Genomic DNA, 21,318 nt, shown 5'->3' with positions numbered 1-21,318 from the left:
TGTTGTGTGATTCCATTTATAATATGTAAATCCTTAAAACACGATTCCTTTGGAGAAGGAAAACGGATCAGGATAGAAATCAGATTGGTGGTTGCTAAGGGCCAGAGGTAAGAGGTGAGGCAAAGGACACAACGAACCATTTTAGTCGACAGACATGTTCTTTATCCTGATTGTGGTGCTGGTAAGTGGTGGTAGATAGTAACATTGGTGAATTTTACTTCATGTAAATTTTATCTTAATGAATCTGATTTTAAAAATAGATTGCATGACAGACTTGCTGGCTACCACTGGTCTTGACAGTAAAGTGAAGGCAGTTTGCTGCACTGGAAACTGGTTCCCCTAAAATCTGTTGGGAGGAAAAGACGTGTGACTGTTTGCTGTGTACCAGACATGAGCTGTGGCAGAGGAAGCGGCATAGAGCGCGATAAAACCTGGCCAAGGGTGCCACCTGGAGGGCAGCTGAGGCCTTAGCAGCAGGAAGCTGAAGCCTAGGCTGCCTGTGAGTGTAGGGGAGGTCAGACCAAGGGACTCACCTGTGGTGAGAGACCCCAATAATGGTGTGGGCTAGCAGATTTGGGAAGAACTTACAAAAGGGCCCCACTAGGTGAGGAGTCAGCTTTATACACATACCAGACCCGGCGAGATGCTGTGGTACTAGGGCTCATGGCACCAGTCAGAATAAGACCTTTCTTGCCCCTTTCCTCCCCTTCTCCCCAGCGTCAACTCTGGAGGAAGGAAAATCAGCCTAGTGAGTGAGAAAGAGAGTCTCAGGGTGTATGAGCAGTAGGGGAGGGGAAATAGGAGTTTATCTCACACACACACACACACACACACACACACACACACACTCACTCACACTTTTTCCTGTTGCATACGGCCTATCCAAAATAGATCAGGTATGGAGATCCCTTAAAAAACTAAAAATAGACTTACCCTATGATCCAACAATCCCACTCCTGGGCATATATCTGGAGGGACCTCTAATTTGAAAAGACACATACACCCCAATGTTCATAGCAGCACTATATACAATAGCCAAGACATGGAAGCAGCCTAAATGTCCATCAACAGATGACTGGATAAGGAAGTTGTGGTATATTTATACAATGGAATACTACTCAGCCATAAAAAACCAAGTAACACCATTTACAGCAACATGGATGGACCTGGAGATTATCATACAGTACACTGTATGTATCATTACTTACAGTGACGGAAGCCAGAAAGAGAAAAAAAAAATACCACCTGATATCGCTTATACATGGAATCTAAAAAAATGACACAAATGAACTTATTCACAAAACAGAGAGACTCACAGACATAGGAAACAAACTTATGGTGACCAGGGGAGATGGAGTGGGGGTGGAGGGATAAAAGGGAGTTCTGGATTTGCAGATACCATCTACTATATATAAAATAGATAAACACCAAGGGCCTACTGTATAGCACAAGGAACTATATTGACTACCTTGTGATAGCCTATAATGAAAAAGATTATGAAAAGGAATATATATATATATATATATATATGAATTCATATATATATATATGAATTACTATGCTGTACACCAGAAATTAATACATTGTAAATCAACTATTCTTCAATTAAGTTAATAAATAAACAAAAAGCATATGCAGAGTCAAGAAACAAAACAAAAAAAACAGATGGGGAAGGTACAAGGGAGACGTTTTCCTCAAATAAACTTTAAATTATTTTTTGGGTTGTACTTTTTTGCATTTTTAATTGTGGTAAAACATAACATAAAATTTACCATTTTAACCGTTTTTAAATGTATAATTCCGTGGCACCAAGTACACGTTATAACATTGTTATAAATCCATCTCTAGAAGATTTTCATCATCCCCAGTGGAAACCCCATGCCCACCAAACAATAACTCCCCATTAGCCCCGGCCCCCCACCCCTGGCAAGCACTATTCTATCCTCCATCTCCATTAATTTGACCATTCTGTATATTCTTTAAAATTGCAATTACTGAAATGAGACTTTTAGAACTTGAAGTGATCTAGGAATTTTTTTGCCAAAGAAGAGTGTCCAAAAAACCCCGTCTCTGTATTCAATTCAAAAGGGTGATAATGAACCACCCCCACGGAACAAGTCTGAATGAAGACTGGGAGGCAAAAATCAAGCTTCCTTATGATGGTCCCCTGTGGGCAGTACTGGATCAACCTCACACTCACAAACTCACAAAAGGGGCTTCTTTTATTCATAGGAGGAGAAATCTAGAGATACACAGGTCAGGCGAGAAGATGTTTGCAAACAACATAGCCAATAGGGGTTGGTATCTGAAATATACACAGAACTCATCCAACTCAGTATCAAAAAAGTAAACAACCCAGTTTAAAAACGGACAGAGGATCTGAATAAACATTTGCCCAAAGAAGACACACAGATGGCCAACAGGCACATGAAAAGATGCTCGACATCTCTAATCATCAGGACAATGCAAATCAAAACCACGAGATAGCACCTCACGTCTGTTACAATGGCTATGATCATAAAGACAAGAAACAACCAGTGTTGGCAAGGATGGAGAGGAACGGGAACTTCCACGTACCATTCGTGGGAATGTAAAATGGTATAGCCACTATAGAGGTTCCTCAAAAAAACCCTAAAAATGGAACCACCATATGATCCAGCAATTCCACTTCTGGGTGTTTACCGGAAGAAAACAAAAACAGTAATTCAAAAAGATATATACACCCCTATATTCATTGCAGCATTATTTACAATAACCCAGACACTGACACAAACCAAGTGCCCATCAACAGATGATTGGTTTGAGAAGATGCAGCGCACGCGCTCGCACGCACGCACACACACACACACAATGGAATCCTATTCAGCCATAAAAAAAAAAAGAGTGAAATCTTGCCGCATGTGACAACATGGATGGACCTAGAGGGTATTATGCTAAGTGAAATAAGTCAGACAGAGGGAGACAAATACTTACACGTGGAATCTAAAAAACAAAACAGACAAGCAAAACAAAACAGAAACAGTGTCATAGATATAGAGAACAAACGGGTGACTGCCAGAGGGGAGGAGAGTGGAAGAACGGACAAAACAGGTGAAAGGGATTAAGAGGCACAGATTTCCTGCTATAAAAGAAATAATTCATGGGATGTAATGTACAGCGGGTCCTAGGGAAGCACAGATGGAAAACCACTCACCTTATCCACTGTCCTCATTGTACAAGATGGGAAGACTGAGGCTTGGGAAGCAGCAGGGGTGGGCACCCAGCGGTCTGGGGCAGAGGTGGCAGTGCTCACAGGCTCCAGCCCTTACAGAGAGCTCTCCTGTCCAGCAAGAGCGCTTTACAATTTCTAATGCGTTCTCACTGACAGGATCTCAAACAGTGAAACTAGGGCCTCTCCCCCGCCCCCACCTCCGAGCCAGTCCCACCAAAGCCCCATCTCCAGGGGCTCAGCAAGGACGTGGCGCCTCTGGGCGTGGGGCCCGGCAGGGTGACGGTGGTGGCCACTCGAACCCCATGGAGGTTGTTACAATTTACAGGACCTGGGGTGATAACTCTGTTCGGACTGGATGAGACCTCACCTCATCTGGACTCCTTAATGGGCCCAGCAGGTGAGCAGAACCCCAGTCGGTGACAGGTGCCTCACCTGAACCGGACAACAGCAACACGGGACGAAGGCCTTAACAGGTGAGCGGAGCCCGGTCGACAGGAGGTGGAAGCAGCGGGCCTGCCGGTGCTTGCTCATCGTTTCTGCTGGGTCTTGATCTCAGAAGATAGAAATGGTAGCATAACAGACCACGTTTGGCCAGTGAGAAGTGCCCAGCACCCTGGTTAGATTTACTGTCCGCTTAGAGAAGGCCTGTGTACATAAAATGAAAACGATGCTTGCGACGTTGCCCCCGAATTTTCAAAAGAAAACTTGCTACATCGAGGCCTTCTAGGAGTAAAGAGGCTGCCCACGTAGGATGACGTAGAGGTAGAAAATTGCACTTTGTGTAAGTGGCCATTTGCTTTTTTTTAAAAGAATCATAGAAAAGAAGTGTCTTTTGGAAATGACTTTTCAAAAACAAAAAACTGCCTTTTTATTGTCAATTTGCCTGGGGTAACAGTTTACACTTTGGTTTGATCACAGCCCTACTTTCCTCCTGCCCTGGGAAATTCAGAGGAATTGGCCCCAGTCATTTGGTGGCCTACAGCTCAAGGCGGCCCTGGGGAGTCAGAATGTGTTTCCTGGTCATAAACACCAGACAGGACATGCCAGGCTCTCCTGGGTGTTTCTGCAAAAACCTGGGTGCTCTTCGCGGACCCTCCCCCGGGTGAGGCGGGTGGGAGGCATCTTGCCCCGGGCTGCGGGAGGTGGGCGGGCGTGGACAAGCTGTCACACAGCGAGGCCACAGGGCTGTGTCTCCACCTGCCGCTGTGCCTCTGACTGCAGTAATTTAAAAAGTGAACACCTGTTAAAAATCCGTGGGTTCGGAAACCTAGTGTGTTCTGCATTTCCCCCCAGGACGCTCGCAGTCTTGATCCTGTTTTGATTCCTCCGGGAGCAGGGGAGTCTGTGCCGTAGTTCTCTGCGTGGTCCGCGGAATCTTCAAGGGTCCTTGAGACCTTTATTCAGGGGATCCACTAACAGCAAGACAGGATGTGCCTTTCTGACTCTCATTCTTTCTGGAGTTTTCCGGAGGCCCCACCAGGTGTGACGTTACCACAGGCTGCAGAAGCAGGGGTGAGAACCCAGCCGTCTGCTATTAAGCCGGACAGGCAAGGGATTGGCAAGACTGTAAAACGAAACCACTCTTTTATGGAAAACAGGCTCATAAAAATGTTACTTATGTTAACATGTTTTCCACAAAAGAGTCCTCTACACGTAGATTCTGTGTTTGGGGATGAGCGGAAACTAACCAGAACTGGTTCACACTATGAGCAAAGTATTATACCAGTCAGTCAGTCAGTCAGTCTCCCAGGTGGTCTGAATTCCAGCTGAAGCTTCCCTCTCCCCTCGAGCAAGCTGCCTCCTCTCTGGCCCACGGGCACTGGATGGTTCCCAAGAACTCCTCCTGGTTCAGCATATTAAGTCTCTTCAAGGTCTTCTCCCATGAGACCTGGGAGCTCCCCTCAGATGGGGACCCCACTCCCCTCGCCAGTGTCGGTCTTCTCTGAATGTTCAGGAAACAGGAACCATAGCCACGCACTGTAGGGACATTCAGGTGAGACCGTGACTTTGGAAAAGCTGTGGACACGGAAAAGCACCAGATACACATGAACTTTAACAAAGACCTGAAAAGCTAAGCATAAATATGGACACCACATACCAAAGATGAGACAAAAGTCTGAAATGAGATGCTTGTCAAAAGTATTCTGAGACTTTATTAATTCGTACCTATTGAAGAAAAAAAAAACCCTATATACAGCTATGTGCACAAAACTCGAAAGACCAGAAGCAATACATCTCTCTGGCGTGGGCCTTACCATTACTCCTTATTTAAAACACACTAGATTTCCCCATGACTATAAAAATGACATGGTCATTGTAGAAAATTTGAAAAATAGGAGAAAGCATAAGAAGGAAAATAAAAATCACCCATAATCCCACCACTCAGAGATAACTTAACATTTTTGGTGTATCTCTTCTATGCTTAAAAAAAAAAACACTTTATATGTGTTTTACACGATTGACGTCACACTAAATACAGTTTTGTGTCCTGCTTTTTTCACTTCGCATGGCATTAGGAACATCTCCCCATGACGTTACAAATTCTTGGTGAATATGAATGCACCGGCCATTTGTTCAGCCCCACGTGAGGACTGGGCGTTCACCCCGGGCTGGGCACCACGCTGCCTGTATGGGGAATAAATAGAAGAGACGCCAGAAAAGCAGGTGTGGGATTGCTGAGTCCACAGCACAGATGAATTCGGGGCTGATCTCCTTCCCTGGGAGGGAGTCCGGCTCCGAGCAGGATTTCCCTGCTTCACATGAGGGCTTGCTGGCAGGTTCATTCATCTGAGATCAGGCCTGGCCAAGGTCTGTGTCACGAGGCTCTGACACAAAGGTCAGCCAGGATAGGGAGCATTTCTGAACTGACAGTGTCAGTCAGTGGAAAACGCGGCTCTGCTTGCTCCCCGGCTAGTTAGTTAACTCCTTTTCAGGAGCGAGGTTAGCAGGAGTCAGGGTCCTCTAGAAAGACCCTGCTCTGAGCAGCTTTGGGCTTTCAGCTCCGTGGCTGAGCGAGGGTCAAAAAGCAAGAGCAAATGAGAAAAAGAGAAATCACCCCGGATGGTTGGTAAAGATAGCACTTTAAAGTCACCTGGGGTCTTCACGTGACCAGCAGTCCCAGACGTTGCTGGGGTGTCATGTTGGTGTGAAACTGGCAACAAGGAGAGAGACGAGAAAAGGGGGTGGGGCTAGGGGATGCCCCAAGTGTCGTTCTACGTGGACCAGATTGTCAAGTTCAAAGTGCTCCTAGCTTTCTTCCTGTGGAGAGCGCTCCTTACATCATGGGGTAGGCGATGACAAAATAGTTAAGCTCTGAATCGATCAGCTTTCTGTACTTCCTGTAAATTTCCCGCAGTGTCCTGTCCTCTTCATTCGTCTCACATCTGTTTGTGTAAATTCTCACCTGTGCAGAGAGAGAAACACCCCCGCATGCACGTGCGCGCACACACACACACACAGTGACTACATCATCCAGGCCCCAGAGACAGTCCGGTGACGGACACGTACAGTTGTTGGCAGAATCAGGAAAAACCTAAACCCAACTAGTAAGGATGAAATCTCCAGATTCCTTTCCATGAAATTGTTCATTTCCAACAGACAGTCTCATGAGATGTCCGTCCCCCCACTCCTCTGACGCCCTGCCTCATCCCCGACCTTTGTCCCAGAGCAGGAGCACTGTGGCTGGACGCCTCCCACCCTGGGGCCGGATGCCCCTGCCCCAACCCCGTGGAACCCCCCTGGGGGTGGCTCTTACCTTGAGTGTGCGCAGAGCACACTGCCCTTCTTCCTGACTCTTCAGGATCCGTTCCACAAACTTAACATCGAGGAAAGCCCAGATTTTGAAATAAAACAACTTCCTGCAGGATAAGATGAGGAGGTGCAGCTCCTCGTCCAGAGACTCATGGTTGTTGTTGAACTCAAAAGTTAGCTTCTGGAAAAGTGCCAGAGGGGAAGACAGATGTGGGCAGAGATGCTGGGACTGGCTGGATTGTTCCATAACACCTCATGACCCACCTTTGGCCAGATAGCCATGTGGAAAAGGAACACTGGACATGCTGTCGTCAGAGGAAGGGATTTGGGAATGAAAGGATCTTAACCACATTTGCAAAACTTGGAGTTTGGGGGCAATGTATCTGGAGTCTGGAGACCAAGGTGCTGGTCCCAGCCTGGCGGTAGACCAGCCGGGTGACTGGGAGTGGGGGGGGGGGGTGCCCAGACCTCCATTTCTTCTGAGGAAGGGTAGCAGTGGCGTCTGCCTGTGCACTTCAGGGCTGTCTGAGTGTTAATGAGCCCTTAGCATTCTGTAATCCCTCTCTGTAAGTAGGGGTATTTATGCCTGTGAACATTAATCATAAGCCTTCTGTGAGGTCCTTAGGAGGGACAGAATGATCGTGATTTTATAGATGGTGAGCCGCCAGGTTAGAGAACAGCCCGCCCCTCTGAGCTCTTCAGTGCTTTGGGTCGGATTTGGCTTTTTGTCTGGTTCAGAGTCACACTGTTTCCTGTGCGCTGCTGTGACCAGGTGGAAGGGTGGGAGGGGCTGCTGGCCTGCTGCTGCTCACCTGTAGGGGCGCCTCGTTGCTCAGCCTCGCCGCACTGAGCTGGGGGATAGAGGGCCTTCCTTGGCTGTCAGCCAATTAGGAATTGGTTCCACGTACAGGAAGTGAGCAGTAGCTTTTGTCCTCTGCTGTAGTCTTGGGGGACCAGGGGAGGCTTAGTCTGGTGACATGTTCCAGGACTTCAACTTGAGATTGAGTGAGTGTGTGTGAGCCCAGCCAAGAGCAGACAGCCGTCACTCCTCACAAGCCCCCCGGCCCTCAGGGCATACCTACCTGCAGGGTGTGCCGGAAGGTGGGCAGGAGGTCCGTCAGAGTGGGCCTCATGGACCAGTCCGGGTCGCTGAAGTAGCAGCTCCTCAGGCTGATGCTCCTGACCGGGATCTCCTGCAGGAGGATCCGGGCCAAGCGCTCGTGCTTCATGACTCGCTCAAAGAAGAAGTTCACCTTGAGGCTGGTGGCGTGCCTGGCCAGCTTGGCCCAGGACATGCCCCAGATGACCTGGCTGTGGGGGTCATGGACGTGGCACTTCACGTTCATGGTCCAGAGGGTACCGGCATTGTTCTCACACAAGTTCTCCAGCAGCTCATCGGAGATGCAGTTGTAGTTGAGGGTCAGGGACACGAGGCTGCGGAACGTGGCCATGGTCTTGTGGAACTGGAGGCTGCTGTAGACGGCGAGGTGGTGACTGAAGTAGTCCTCGATGTTGAGCTCCGACACCATGCTCTTGCTCCTTAAGTAGCTCAGGGAGTTGAGCACGTGGCAGCCTTGCTCCACGGTGAGCCTGGCCCCCTTCAGGTTGAGATAATCCAGGTGTTTGCCCATCTTCTTCAAGAAGAAGCTCAGGCTTTTGATGAACGAGCTCCTGATGCTGTTCCTCCAGACCAGGCGGTCCAGTTCCAGGTGCTGGATGGAGAGAGACTTCAGACGGTTGTTACTCTTGCCCAGACATGAGAGAAGCCCTCGCATGGTGACCTGGAACTTCTTGGTTAGGACAGCGTTGTAAGGATTCAGGAATTTGATCTCCAGGTGCTCCAGATAATGACCAAATTTCTTCACATACCAAAGAGCCGACTCGAATTCAGACGCGTGTACCCTGGAAGGTCTCCCACTGAACGTGATGGTTCTGTATCGCCAGAGATCAGCTGAATACATCATCTGGTTCCACTTTCTGCAGACAAGGGCTGCTCTGGACCTGTCCCTGTCTCCCAGCCACCAGAAAACATGACGCAGGCACACATCGGGCAGAGCGGCCCAGCAGCTCTGGTCTTGAGGCTGGATCAGTTGGCTTTCTTCGTCCATCAAGGAACCAGGATGTCCACTACAGCTGAGTGGTAGGCAGGGCTTCCAAAAATGAGGAGAGAAAAGCAATCACTTGTTTTCTGCGGAGAGTGAAAAGGAAGAGCCATTACCTGCCAAACACCTATTAAATAAACCCAATGGAACAAACTTGCACCATTGGCGCCATGTGTAGGTACTGTGCTGGTGCAGGGGGTGCAATAATTAATCCACCAAGCAGTGAACACCTGCAAGAATTCACAGCCTATTGGGGGTCCATCAGGTACACAGACCAGGACTCAATTACAACCCTGTGGGAGAAGTGAAAAGCTTCAGGCATATTCATGGCGCAGGGTAGCGAAAACAAGGGGTGATTAGTTTTGTCTAGGTAAGGAGGAAGTAAAGAAGGCTGCTCAGAGGAGGTGGCATCTGAGCTGGGTTTCGTAGGGTGAGTAGGATTTGCAAGGCAGACCAGGTTGGTGGTGGAGGAACTGGTATACTCCAGGCAGAGGGACTAAGACGTGCAAAGCCACAGAACTGTGAGCGTATCTGATGTGTTCACACTGTTTGCAACTTAACTTGTGACGGGCAGGGAGTGATGGAATTGGAGCTGAAACTGTGGGAGGTACTGGTTCAAGGGCATCATTCTAAATGCCCTGAATGATACGATAAAGGCTGTGTCCTTGATGGATACCCACTGTCTCCTCTTCTCAAGACTTTAGAATCTGACATCGTCTCTGGATGAGAATCATTGTGTTGGGCGCCATTGCTGTTGGCTGTGTTTATATTGGAAAGGTATAGCAGCAGAAGAAGGATGGAGAACCTCAGCTGAGGCCAGGGAAGATGGAAGGATCACTCATCCAGAAGTGATGTGGTCAGTCTTGAGGTGTAGAAAGGATACTCAGGGGGAGTGGAGGAAGGATGTTTCAGAGCAGAGTCCAGGCTCAAAGCCTTGGACTAAAGCAGCATTATAGTGGGAGTGGGGGTGGGCTTGCGAGTTCTTTGGTAACTGGTGAATATAGAACTAGGAGGACTGGAAGGTCTCTGACTTGGCAGTTGGATTGTAGGTGGTACGCCAGCCAGGGTAGGAAGTCCCAGGGGAGAGCTGGGCTCAGGCCCCACCTGACACATTGAGCCCTGGGTCAGACTTTTCACAACCATCCACTGTAATCTTCATGGCTTTGCTTTCAATGTTTCCCCTGTCTGAGAGCTCTCCTCCCTTTCTTTACCTCTCCCCAAGCCCCATTCTCTAAGGTTCAAGCCCTAGCACTCCATAAAGCTTGTATTGGTTTCTCTACCAAGTGGCCCAAGATTATTTACCATGGCTCATAAAAACTTAGAGCTGGAAGAGATCTGAGAATTGATTTTTTTTTTTAAACAGGTGGAAACTGGGCCCAGAGAAGTGACAGGGCTTGCCTATGTTCACACAGCAAATTAGTAACAGGGTCCAGGTTAGACCTGAGCTTTCTCTTGTTTCTTTTGTATTTTTTCCCTACCTCCACTTTTCAGGCCTTGGGTGCATGGGGACAAATTAATCTTTCTTTTTTCCTTTTTTTTTCCAGTTCAGGACAGACACTTGTCTGGAAAAGACCTCTCTTTGATTCTAGTTATTTATTTCCTTTTAACTCTGTCCCACTCCATTGTTCCACACCATAGTCAACTATTCCATGTGTTTGATGTGCTTCTTTTTGTGTGTGGCTTGCCAAACGTGCATTCAGTATTTGTAAACGTCATTCATGTTGCCCTGTGTACGTCTCACCCACTGGATCTGTCATCTGAGTAAGCCCCTTTGTAGGGATCCCCGCCCTTCTCCTATCCACTTCCCCCATGATGGACCCCCAGGCCTCTTCCAGCTCACCCCCAGCACCACAGTGGCAGTGAGCATCCTCAAGGGAGCTCCTGCAGGCAAGCTCCTGTAGGGGACTTACTTTTGGGGTCTTCTCCCATGCCTTTGTCCTCACTACCCTGTCATCATCTACTGAACAGTTTGGCTCGTGCCTCCAGCTGGCCCTCCCATCTCCCATCCAGACAGACTTCCACATGGGAATTGGCAGCAGCCTGCCTGTCCCCACCCAGGACACAGGGCTCCAGTGGGCTCAGCCTGCCCCCTTCTCTTTCCCCTTTCTCAGTGTCCACCCCTTAGTATAGTCTGTGTCTAAGCCTGTCTCTCTCACAAAACCCACACACTCCTTGAGACTAGGGGCAGCCTCATTTTTCTTTTGAGGAGGTACTTAAACATTTAACTGATGAGGAAATAAGGTTGTGTCTTCAATCACATACAAACTACCCGAGGCTAGGGGACTCCACAGCACTTAGCAAGGAGCAAGGTACCTAAGAAAAACTAAAGCAGTCTGAAAGCTGATCAAACGAAGCCCTTTGCCCCAGCAAGGTCATGGGTCAGAATTATCAGACACTTTAAGTCATAGGGTAGGGTTGGGAGAATATCTTTGGTGGGCTGGGAAAGGTGTCGCAAGTGGTCCAAAAGTCATATGCCATTACCTGGACCCCCCTCCCCCCACACCCCTCTCCCCTGTGCCAGAGGCAGTGAGTGTAGTAGGTTAGATCCTGGTTCTGTCAACTGCTGTATGTGACCTTAAGGCAAATTAGTCAATTTCTTTGTGTCTTAGTCTCCACATCTGTAAATAGGGGTAATAATAGTACCTTCCTCCTTGTGCTGGGGGAGTTAAATGGGCTGATATATGGAAAGCACCAGAACAGTGCCTGGCACATAGTAAATGTTATACAAATGTTTGCTGCCATCAGAGAGTTAGTGCCAAGGTGCTTCTGCAACACCCCTGTATGGAGGTCTGAACACACTCATTTCACAAGGTGGGGAAACAGAGGTGTTAGAAGGGTAGGGAAGTGTCCCTGTGAGATGGCGTGGTAAGTGGGGAGATGGGATTCGAACCCAGCCTGAGAACGCTCCAACCCAGGCTTGGTTCATTACGTCACACAGCTGTCAATCCTGGAAGGAAACCTGGGTGTCCGATCGATCGCTGGGACAGGAGAGGTGGCCCGGAAGCCTCCCGGGGGAGGCGGGGGAGGAGGGCAGCCCACCCCTCCCCGCGGGGTTCTCGGGGCGTCCAGACCACCCACCCCCAGCCCGCACCGCCAGTTACCGTTCGCTGCGCCCCGCTGCTCCGGCTGCAGGGACCTCGAGCGCCGGCCTGTCCCGCCCGCGCCGCCTCTGCCCCGACACTAACTCCGCCACCGCGGGGTCCGCGCCCGGGGCCCCCGTTGAGGCTAAAGGCCGAGTGGCCCCGCCTTTGTGACGCGCCGCCACCTGCGGGGCTCTGCGCATCCCCAAGGCCGCGGGGCCCAAACCTGGGGTGACCAGCCCAGCCGATGGTGCGCGGGGGTGGGGGGTGGCCAAGACGAGTCCCCGCGCAGAATTTCCCGAAGGCGCCCTGGCTGGGGGGCCGGGAGGCAGGAAGCTCAACCCCACATCCGCTGCCTGTCCCTCTTCCTGCGAGGAAGAGGTTCTGCCCCAGACTTGGGGCTCAGGCCCGCGCTGTCGTCACCTTCCCCGTCCGGACCCAGCCCTGGGGTTCTGTCCTGTCCGGGGGACCCAGCGAGCACGCTTCTCTTTGGGAAAGCACGGCAGAGCGCTCTGCCTCGGCTTCCACTCCCCCCACCCTGGCCCCCTTAGACAGGGTTCCCAATGAGAGCCTTAAGCAAACCTGTCTTAGCGATGTGACAAGGCTTGAGAACCACTCCACCTCTCCAGTTTTGGGAGGGTAGGGCTCACCTAACCACCCACTGTCTTGGGCCCTTCCCTCCCTGGTAAGGGCTGGTGCCCCAACTGGTCTCCCCAAAGGCCAGGCAGAAAGGTAGGGGTGTGCTGTTTGCTGGGAGGTCGGTTGCATCTCAAGGTGTCTCCCAGCTGCTGTCCCTGCCAACAGCCTTCAGGGGCACCCTTTTGCGCCCTTACCTGGCCTTCACCTGCCACCCAGCCTCACTTTTTTCTTCCTCCTGCCTTCTTTCTTTTTTTCTGCCACCCACTCCCCTTTCCTTGTGTACTGCCTCACCCCACTGTCACCAACCCTGGAAAACCAGTGAGAACTCTAAAGGTGCTGGACAGGCTTTCAGGGAAGGCCCTTTATTCTCCAGGGACAAAGCTGGGTCCCCGGTATCTAGGCAGTGTGGGGCCTGGATGCTTGATCAGAACTCTCAGGCAGAAGAGCTGGAACACTTTTTTCTCCTGGTTTATCTGTGGCTCTTGGGCAAACCAAGATCTCTGTTAAAAGAAAGAAAATAGTTAAAATCCAGACCTTTTCTTCTACAAGAAAGAAACCCAGTGAATAAAACCCATCTTTTTTTCCCAAGTAAAGACTAGCACAGGGGAGGGTATAGCTCAGTGGTAGAGTGCATGTGTGAGGTCCGGGGCTCAATCCCCAGTACCTCCATTAAAAATACATACATAAATAAATAAACCTAATTACTCCCCCCCCAAAAGATGAGAAATAAGAAGAAAAGAAAAGAAAAGAAAAAGACTAGCATAGAAAGCATGCTGAAAAACCAGTATAAAAACAGAATCATTTACGTTTGTCGTACCTTTTCTTTTCCGGTTCTAGCTGGAACTTCTCACTTGTTTTCCTTTTGACGAAGCTAACCACAAGCATTTCTCCTAAAGAAACGGACGTTTTAAAAAGTTCAATGTGTTTAAAGTGGGAAGAGTTAGTTCCTGGGGTATCTTTGGGTACTGCTATCCCCAGTTCCCAGAGCAGGAACCCTGAGCTACAGACAGCATAGAAAAGGCCTGGAGCCCAGTGAGCCAGGAAGGGTTCACGGGAGCCTTGAGACAATGTTTAATAGAGGCCTGTCATTATCAGGGGTTGGGGCGGGTAGTGGATGAACACATTAGAGGACACACACCATGGACTCTTATGCGGCCATTAAAAAAAAAGGAGGGAAACACATCATTTGACTTGGAGGGATGTCCTTGGATATTGATGTCCTTGGATATTGATGTCATAACATTAAGATGCAAAGAATTGTGCATAATTGGACTCCAAATGTGTGTATGTATATGTATGTGATTATATAATAGAGTTGCCAGACAAAATACAGGATGCCCCGTTAAATTTTAATTTCAGGGAAACAAGAATTTTGTCTTAATATGAGTATATTCCATGAAATTATTTTGTTGTTATTTTTGTCCCAAGTAATGAATTTTTATTTGCTAAATCCAGCAACCCTATTATATAAGGATGGAGGGTGGTATGGAATTATGGAAGATTGTGGGAGGCAAGGGAATGTGGCCCTAGTGACATCCCCAGCAAGTATGAAACTCACCCAACTTTGTAAAATTATGTGCTTGTGTGCATAAAGAGATGCCTAAAGAAGCAGGGGGAAAAAATCCCCAATATTTAGGTCTAGTTTCTTTTGTAAGGAGCGTGTATCATATGTTAAGTGAAAAAGGCGAATGGCAGAGTAATGAGTATAGGAAGATGATATATGGGGGAAAAGAAACAATTCAAACCCCATAGAGGTTTGTTCACGTTTGTGTGAGCAGAGGTAAAGCTTTGGAAGGACACCCACCAGGTGCTGAAATTGGTATCTCAGGTCAAGGCACTGGGGGGTGGGGTGGGAGTGGGGAAGAATTTGCTGTATCTGTATATTTGTTCATATGGTTATCATGTCAACTGGTTACAACAAAATCTAGTATCTTGTATTTCTGTTTTTTGAAAAACATCAAATAATTAAACCCTTTTTTTTTTAAAGTGAGGCATCCTGTTTGGGGCTTAAGAGCATTTATATACACACATACTCCAGGCTGCGTTCTGCCATTCTCTAATTGTACAACCCTGGGGAAGCCACTTGACCTTTCTGTCTAGTTTCCTTATCTGTAAGCTAAGGATTAAACACCTGCCTGTTGTTTTCAATGACTAACCATTTGTAAAGAACTTTGAAGTGTAACTGGTGCATAATGGTTAACTACCTCTGATGCTAATTCTTATTCTTACTTATTTTACATTTAGGCTGTAAAAATCAGGCTACTGAGGCTGTAAATCCTGAAGTAAACCTTGACCTGCTGGAGGCAAGATACCAACTGACTTAGGATCTTGACCAAGGCTCTGATCTCTGGGCCTCAGTTGCTTATCTACACCACGAGAGAGCCAGACTGGAGGCTCTCTGTTCATTCATTTACTCTACAGTTTTGGAGCATTGGCTGTGTGTGGTCAGTCCCTGGACTGGGAACTGGAGACACAGAACTGAAAATCTGGCTCTGCCTTCAAAGGTGGGAGATCATGCAAATATATTAACCAGGTGATAGGCGTCATGAGAGTGGATTTGGGCACACAGAGAAAGGGGAGACAGGGATGTCTGCAAACATCCTGGTCTTGGATTTCTTTAAACACTGTCCAGATGGTTCACAGCCAGGTAAGGAGAGGACAAAGGCTGGGTACCTGATGCTGACTTAGGGTTGGCAGAGGAAGTAGGATGCCACACTGAGAACATCTCCTCAGAATGTCATAGGCTGTCTCATCTTCTACAGGAGCAGAGACCCTGAGCTTGTGATCAGACTTCAAAGGCAGATCCGTGGTTTTGTTTGTGCCTCTTGGTGCTTGCCTCGTTGACTTTTCAGAAAGAAGGGGAAATCTGCATATTTTTTTTGTCTTTGGACGGACACCTTTTTCTGCTGTGGAAGTTTGATCTTGAGCAGCCTGACTTGGAAGGAATGAAGGAGGAAATTCTGGTTTTCCAACTGGAGAATATTTCACAGACTCTGAGACTGGACGACACCTATCCTGCAACTGTGAGTCAAATATCAAATTAAAAAATGACTTTGGCTTGAATGGTTGGATAATACAATAGGCGAGATAACCTGAAAATTTCCCACTGTGAACATGTAGGAATGCTGCATAAAATACGACAAACATTCATTGAGCTGACTTGGCAAGAAAGCAGGCAAGCTCCACGTTCCAGGAATGAAGACCTGGCCTGTTAAGCACATGAGTTGACCCTTTGGGAGGAGATGTGTGGGATCAGTCTTGTAACTAAGAGCTTAGATGAGAGAAAAGTCCCAGCCACACAAGGTGTGAAATTGGAAGACAGACTCCCCTGTCCCTGCACAAAGCTGGGAACCTTGAAGGCTAAACGAAGGTGGCTAAGAGAAAAGAATCGGGTAATTAGAGAAAGGAAAGTGGCAAGGAAGTTTGTCTACCTTGCACTAGAAATTGAGTGTGGGGAGGCAAAACTGACAATCCTAAAAACTCAAAATCAGAGGCTCATGCCATTCTTGTATTTGAGGTTCAGATTTACATAAGCCTCATGGTCTGAGAATACCCAAGCAGAAGAATTAATATAAAAATGGGATGTATGGCAGAAATAATCTTAAAATCCCTCTGGAGGGTACATAATCCCAAACTATGTCATAAAGTATTCTCACAAAGTCTCACTGTGGGAGCCCATGATTGGGTTAATAAATTGTAACAGACGCCAGCCGCTTGTGACCTTTAAGAAGAACAAATGTGCTTAGTAACTGCTTTGCTAGCAGGTGCCTGTGCATCTGCACTCCTGTCTCTTTGCAGTAAAAAGCAGAGACAATGCCTTGCTTGCATAGTTGAGGTTTTAGCCTAGGGCTGCTTCCAATGGCAAAGCCATTGTGTATCCTTTTCTATAAACACAGAACACAGTTTGTTTATCATAAGCATAGGTCCATAGTTCAGGGTTTACTCTTCTCATTGCAAAGCGACTACCTAAACCCTCAACTATAAATGCTGGGCATGCTTCCTGCTTTTTAGATAGTCTATAATCCCCAAGACAAGGAACTGGCTGGTCTGGTGGTCTGTTTTGTAATCAACATCTTATGTCTGAAGAATGTACCTTGTTCCCCTCTCCCCATGTCTGTCCTGAAGATAAATTAAGCCTTTGTACTCATTGTGGATTCTATAATCTCTACCCGATCCTGTCTTTCCTTAAGCTCCTACATCGCATGACACAACTGTTGGTGATTTTTCCTTTGATTGTACACAATAACTGTGGGAACATTTGAGAGGCTTGAAGAGTTGGTCCCTGACTCCCTCTCGCTCTGTTGACTTTCCACAGAGTCTCGAGTAATTCATTCTGTCTCAGGGGGACTTCTGCTGGACAAAACCCACATCTCACCATCTAGAAACTCACGTTTCAGATTTATACACAAGGAAGCAGTATACCTTGAGTAAGAGTCATAGACACAATCAATGGCAGGATTAGTCTCCAGGAAGTTCAGATAATAGAACTCTAGGAGAGAAACTGTAAAATTAATTAAAATGATTAAAGCAAGAGAAAAGAACATGATCCTATGTAAAAAGAGTAGGTGAATCTGAAAGAGAGATAAAAAGAACTTCTAGAAAGGAAAAATACAGATACTAAAACTCAATGGATGGGCTTAAAAACAGCAGAAAAGATTTGGCCAAGAAAGAATGAACTTGGAAAATAGATTTGAGGAAATTATTCAGAATAGAGGAGAGAGAAATATAAAATGTGAAAGATTAAGAGACATGAAGCTAGAACAAGATCGAATATACACCCAATATGTTCTACAGAAAGAGCTGGGGAGCACATGGAGCAGTTAGGGGACACTGGGGAGTCAAAGAGGTTACAGCTGAGACTTTTCCAGAACTGATTAAGACAGAGCTAAATCTTTAGATTCAATCTGGAGAAATGCTGAAGAACAGAGAAAAACAAGCACATTTGAGCATAAATCCTCCCTTAGATACACTGTAGTGAAACCACAGAAGATCAAAGGCAAAGAGGATCTTGAAATCAACCAAAGAAAAAGGTTATGTGCAAAGGAATGGCAGTTACATGGAAAGCTGACTTGTCGATAGCAATCACGGAGGTGGGAAGATGGTGGGATAATCTTCAAAGTGCTAAGAGAAAATAACCGTTAAAACCTAGAATTTGATATCCAGTTAAACTACCATTCAAGAATGCAGGAAAAAAAAAAAAAGGAGGAGGGTATAGCTCAGTGGTAGAGTGTGTGCGTAGCAGAAAATGACTATTTTAAAGATGTATATTAAAGAATGATGAGTCAAGTGACCAGACATCTTGGATCTACTTTAACATACTTTCAGAAAAGAACAAAAAAGAAAAGAAAAAAAAAAAAAGGATAGCTGAGACAAATGTGGAAAACTTGATTGTTGATGTAACTGGTGATGAATACGTAGGGGTTAATTATGTTAGCTCCATTCTTTTGTATTTGTCTGAGAATTTTTTGTAATGCCATTTAAAATTTTAAGATGGTAGATAGGTTCTGTAGCCATTGATGCTATCATTTTCAGACCTACAAAGTCTAAAAAATTAGTCTTCTGTGCTTTCTTTCTCAAGAAACTATTCAAGGATATGCTCTACCAAAGAAGAAGTAAACCAAGAAAGACAAAGACGTGAATCTAAAATTTGGGGAACAGAACTTCAGCACTGGAGAGAGGGGAAGAAGTTCCCAACTACTCATCAGGCCTGGGAGCAACATGCCCCAAAGTGAACAGGCTAGAATACCTGATGTGTTTGATTGTACTGAGGGGGAAATTTTCAGCCCTGGTGGAAAGTTTTAGGGATGATTAAGGGATGGGTACCTAGCAAATGAAGCAAATGAAAAACTGAAGCAATTATTAACTCCAGAGAAAACAAAAAGTTGTAGAAGAAAGTAAATGTAATCATAGTTTGTGTGGCATAGCCATTTGTAATATTTACATGGTCATAATAATGTAACATTGAATTTAACCAGAATTTAACATTGATTTAATCAGAATGGGTGATATCACTATATGGAGAGGATGGAGGAAAGAAACTTAGAGGTGTGTATAGTATATAGGTGGTGTAAGAACATGAAATCTATATCCCTAAATCCTTGTGAATTAATAGATAATACCTAAAATTGAAAAAAAAATCAGTATAAGAAGATGTTTTAGAAATATGGGACTAAATACCAGAAGAAATAGCCAAAAGAATTAGAAAATAGAGTATTTGTGTTTGGGAAGTAGTTAGCATGAAGCTTGTATTTTAACTGGGGTGGTAGGAGACAATTAACAAGGGCTGTGATAAATAAGTGAATCAGATAATATGTTAGAAGTTGATAAATGTTTGGGAAAGAATAGAGAAAGGTAAGGGGGATGGTGAATGTAGGATGGGAGACAATTTAAAATAGGTTGTCTGTGAAACACTCAAGTGAAGAAGCTGAGTAGGCAGTGATATATGAGTATGAGTCTGGAGCTTGGGAGAAAATTTTGGAATGAGGTATAAATTTGGGAGTGTCTGCCTATATAAGACATTTTTAAAAATCGTAAGATTTGATGAAATTATTGAGGCATTGTCATTGAGTATAGGTAAAGAAGAATACAGAGAGTGGACTCTACCCCCCCAACCCCAAATTAAGAGGTTGGGGAGCAAGAGGAGGGGAGACTAGTGAGGTAACTGAAGGCCAGGAGAGCATGGTATTCTGGAAGCCAAGGAAGGGGCGAGCTGAATCATGAACAGTCGAGGGAGTGATGAGCAGCGGTGTTAACTGCTCCTCATAGACCGAGGACTGACCACTGGTTTTAGCAACATGAAAGTCACTGATGACTTTGACAAGAGCAGTTTTTGGGGTGGCGGCATGAAGACAGATTGGAGTGGGTTTAAGAATGGGAGAAGAAAGGGATTCAAAGACTTTAGACAACTTGTCTAGACATTTTGCTACAGAGAGGAACAAAGAAAGAAGATGGCAGCTGGCAGGAAATGAGGTTCAGAGAAGTACTTTTTATTTCTCTGTCTTGAGGTCATGTTAATATAAAGTGAAAGACCGAGAACCATAAAACCACATTATGTGAAAGATTTCAGTCCCGACTTGCAAATTTAAGAGAGAGAGACAGAGAGATGGAATGCTTTCCATGCAGGGCCAAAGATGGCACCACCAATAGAAGTATTTGTTCATATTACCCCTTTAAAAGCTTATCATAACAAATGTTAGAACATACCGAAGTGGACAGTTTGAGACTCAGTTGTTGCCTACATGTGTAGCTCATTCCACCTTGCCCTGTTGTAGGAGAGAGAGTGGGGAGCAATGCTGGAGCAGAGGAGCAACATCACCTCTAGACGGGAACACAGAAATCTCCTCTATGATTGACAGGTGGGAAGCAGTGTGTGCGCGTGTGGATGCTGGCCCGGGGTACCTCTGGTGGTCAGTGGTGATGGATGTTCTCTTCTCACGAAGAAGCAGACAAATCATTATTCCCACTTTCCTCAAAGAAGAAAGAGGCTCAAAGAAGCTACACAGCCAGTAAGTGGCAGAGCAGAACTGAAATCCAGAGTTTCTGACCACAAACCTAGTTCCATGTTTAGTAGTGTCCTCAAGTAAGAGCGCAGATATCCTTGGTTGCCAATCTGGACATTTTGAGGGAAACAGTCAGCTTGCCTCTTGTTTTGATGCTCATCAAGAATCTTCTGATTGAAATGAAAGTCATGGACCACTTATGTACTAGAATAAGCATCAGTATTAAGGAAAACAAATATACAAGTGCTTTCAATGTGCAGCTAAGGCTGAGAATCACTTGGCTGGGGCAGTGCTTCTCAAAGTTGAAACGCAAGGGACCTTGTGAAACTACATATTCTGATTTACCATTTCTAGAGACAATGCTAAGATTCTGCATTTCTAACAAGCTTCCAGTGATGTTGCTGGTCCACAGGCCGCACTTCAAAAAGCAAGGAGCTGAGAGGTGGGAACGACCCAAATGTCTATCAACAGATGATAAGCAAAGTGTAGTATGACCATTAAAAAGCCGTAAGGGGAATGAAGCACTGACACAGGCTAAACATGGATTCACCTTGAAAACACGATACTCAGAGAAGGAAGCTAATCACATAAGATCACAGATTATATGATTCCATTCACAGGAAATGTCCAGAATCGGTAAATCCATATAGAAAGCAAGCATTAGTGGCTGCCGGGGGCTGCAGAGAGGGAGGAGTAGGGAGTGACTGCTTTCTGAGTCCGGGGTTTCTTTTTGGGGGGATGAGAATTTCCTGAACTAGACAGTGGTGGTGGCTGCACAACACAGTGAATGTTCGAGACGTTATTCGTGGTATGTTTTATATGTGTTTCCCCAAAATAAACAAGAAGGTCTAGATCATCCCTAGGTCATCATTTAGTTCTGATATTCATAGTTCTCTGAACTGAAGGGGAAGAAAGGATAAACAGCTCTCCATCCAAGGAGAAGGAGATGGGTTCTTTGGAGAGAAGCCTTGGTAAGCTTCCCCAGGGAGAAAAATCCTCCATCCAGCAAAAGAGGGGAGCAACTTAGGACAGCTAAT

General features: G+C 46.4%; 3 protein-coding genes across 10 annotated transcripts in view; 1 reads left to right on the top strand and 2 right to left on the bottom strand.

Moving 5' to 3' along the window:
• Positions 1–15,449, top strand: part of LOC141573586 (U3 small nucleolar RNA-associated protein 18 homolog) — a 43,308-nt gene extending 27,859 nt beyond the window's left edge. For 3 of the 4 annotated variants that reach the window (XR_012499408.1, XR_012499409.1, XR_012499402.1), the window contains one exon: positions 15,027–15,449. The gene's annotated coding sequence lies outside the window, so the exon portion shown is untranslated. Of the gene's footprint in view, positions 1–3,536; positions 3,556–15,026 lie in introns of those variants that run through there. The other variant, XR_012499410.1, reaches the window with a different exon arrangement.
• Positions 5,334–13,225, bottom strand: LOC123613390 (F-box only protein 39). Of its 2 annotated transcripts, XM_074342513.1 has the most exons (4): positions 13,089–13,225; positions 8,044–9,149; positions 6,966–7,142; positions 5,334–6,614 (listed from the first exon to the last, which is right to left on the bottom strand). In XM_074342513.1, exons 2-4 carry the CDS (start codon positions 9,067–9,069, stop codon positions 6,486–6,488), a joined length of 1,332 nt encoding a protein of 443 aa, XP_074198614.1. In that variant the 5' UTR covers positions 9,070–9,149; positions 13,089–13,225; the 3' UTR covers positions 5,334–6,485. The 2 variants fall into 2 exon arrangements, with proteins under 2 accessions (XP_074198614.1, XP_074198613.1); XM_074342512.1 differs by lacking the exon at positions 13,089–13,225 and having other exon boundaries at positions 8,044–12,970.
• Positions 13,117–21,318, bottom strand: part of XAF1 (XIAP associated factor 1) — a 12,960-nt gene continuing 4,758 nt past the window's right edge. For 2 of the 4 annotated variants that reach the window (XM_010954669.3, XM_010954667.3), the window contains 3 exons: positions 15,456–15,803; positions 13,600–13,672; positions 13,117–13,282 (listed from right to left, as the gene is read on the bottom strand). In XM_010954669.3, coding sequence (XP_010952971.1) covers positions 13,616–13,672; positions 15,456–15,803 — 405 coding nt within the window. In that variant the 3' untranslated portion in view covers positions 13,117–13,282; positions 13,600–13,615. The remainder of the gene's footprint in view (positions 13,283–13,599; positions 13,673–15,455; positions 15,804–21,318) is intronic. The other 2 variants (XM_010954668.3, XM_045516482.2) reach the window with 1 other exon arrangement.

This window comes from Camelus bactrianus, chromosome 16 (assembly GCF_048773025.1).
Source record: "Camelus bactrianus isolate YW-2024 breed Bactrian camel chromosome 16, ASM4877302v1, whole genome shotgun sequence".
In the NCBI taxonomy this organism is placed as follows: Eukaryota; Metazoa; Chordata; class Mammalia; order Artiodactyla; family Camelidae; genus Camelus; species Camelus bactrianus.
The sequence above is the reverse complement of the archived record's forward strand: the minus strand, read 5'-3'. Positions and strand labels throughout refer to the sequence as shown.

Bases quoted from the DNA above. Each gene is read 5' to 3' on its own strand.
- LOC123613390 (XM_074342513.1), bottom strand. From the start codon at position 9,069: ATGGACGAAGAAAGCCAACTGATCCAGCCTCAAGACCAGAGCTGCTGG. The intron at 7,143-8,043 runs GTAGGTATGCCC...GCACTTTTCCAG, and splicing joins CCTTCCGGCACACCCTGCAG to AAGCTAACTTTTGAGTTCAA. The intron at 6,615-6,965 runs GTAAGAGCCACC...CTCTCTGCACAG, and splicing joins GTGCTCTGCGCACACTCAAG to GTGAGAATTTACACAAACAG.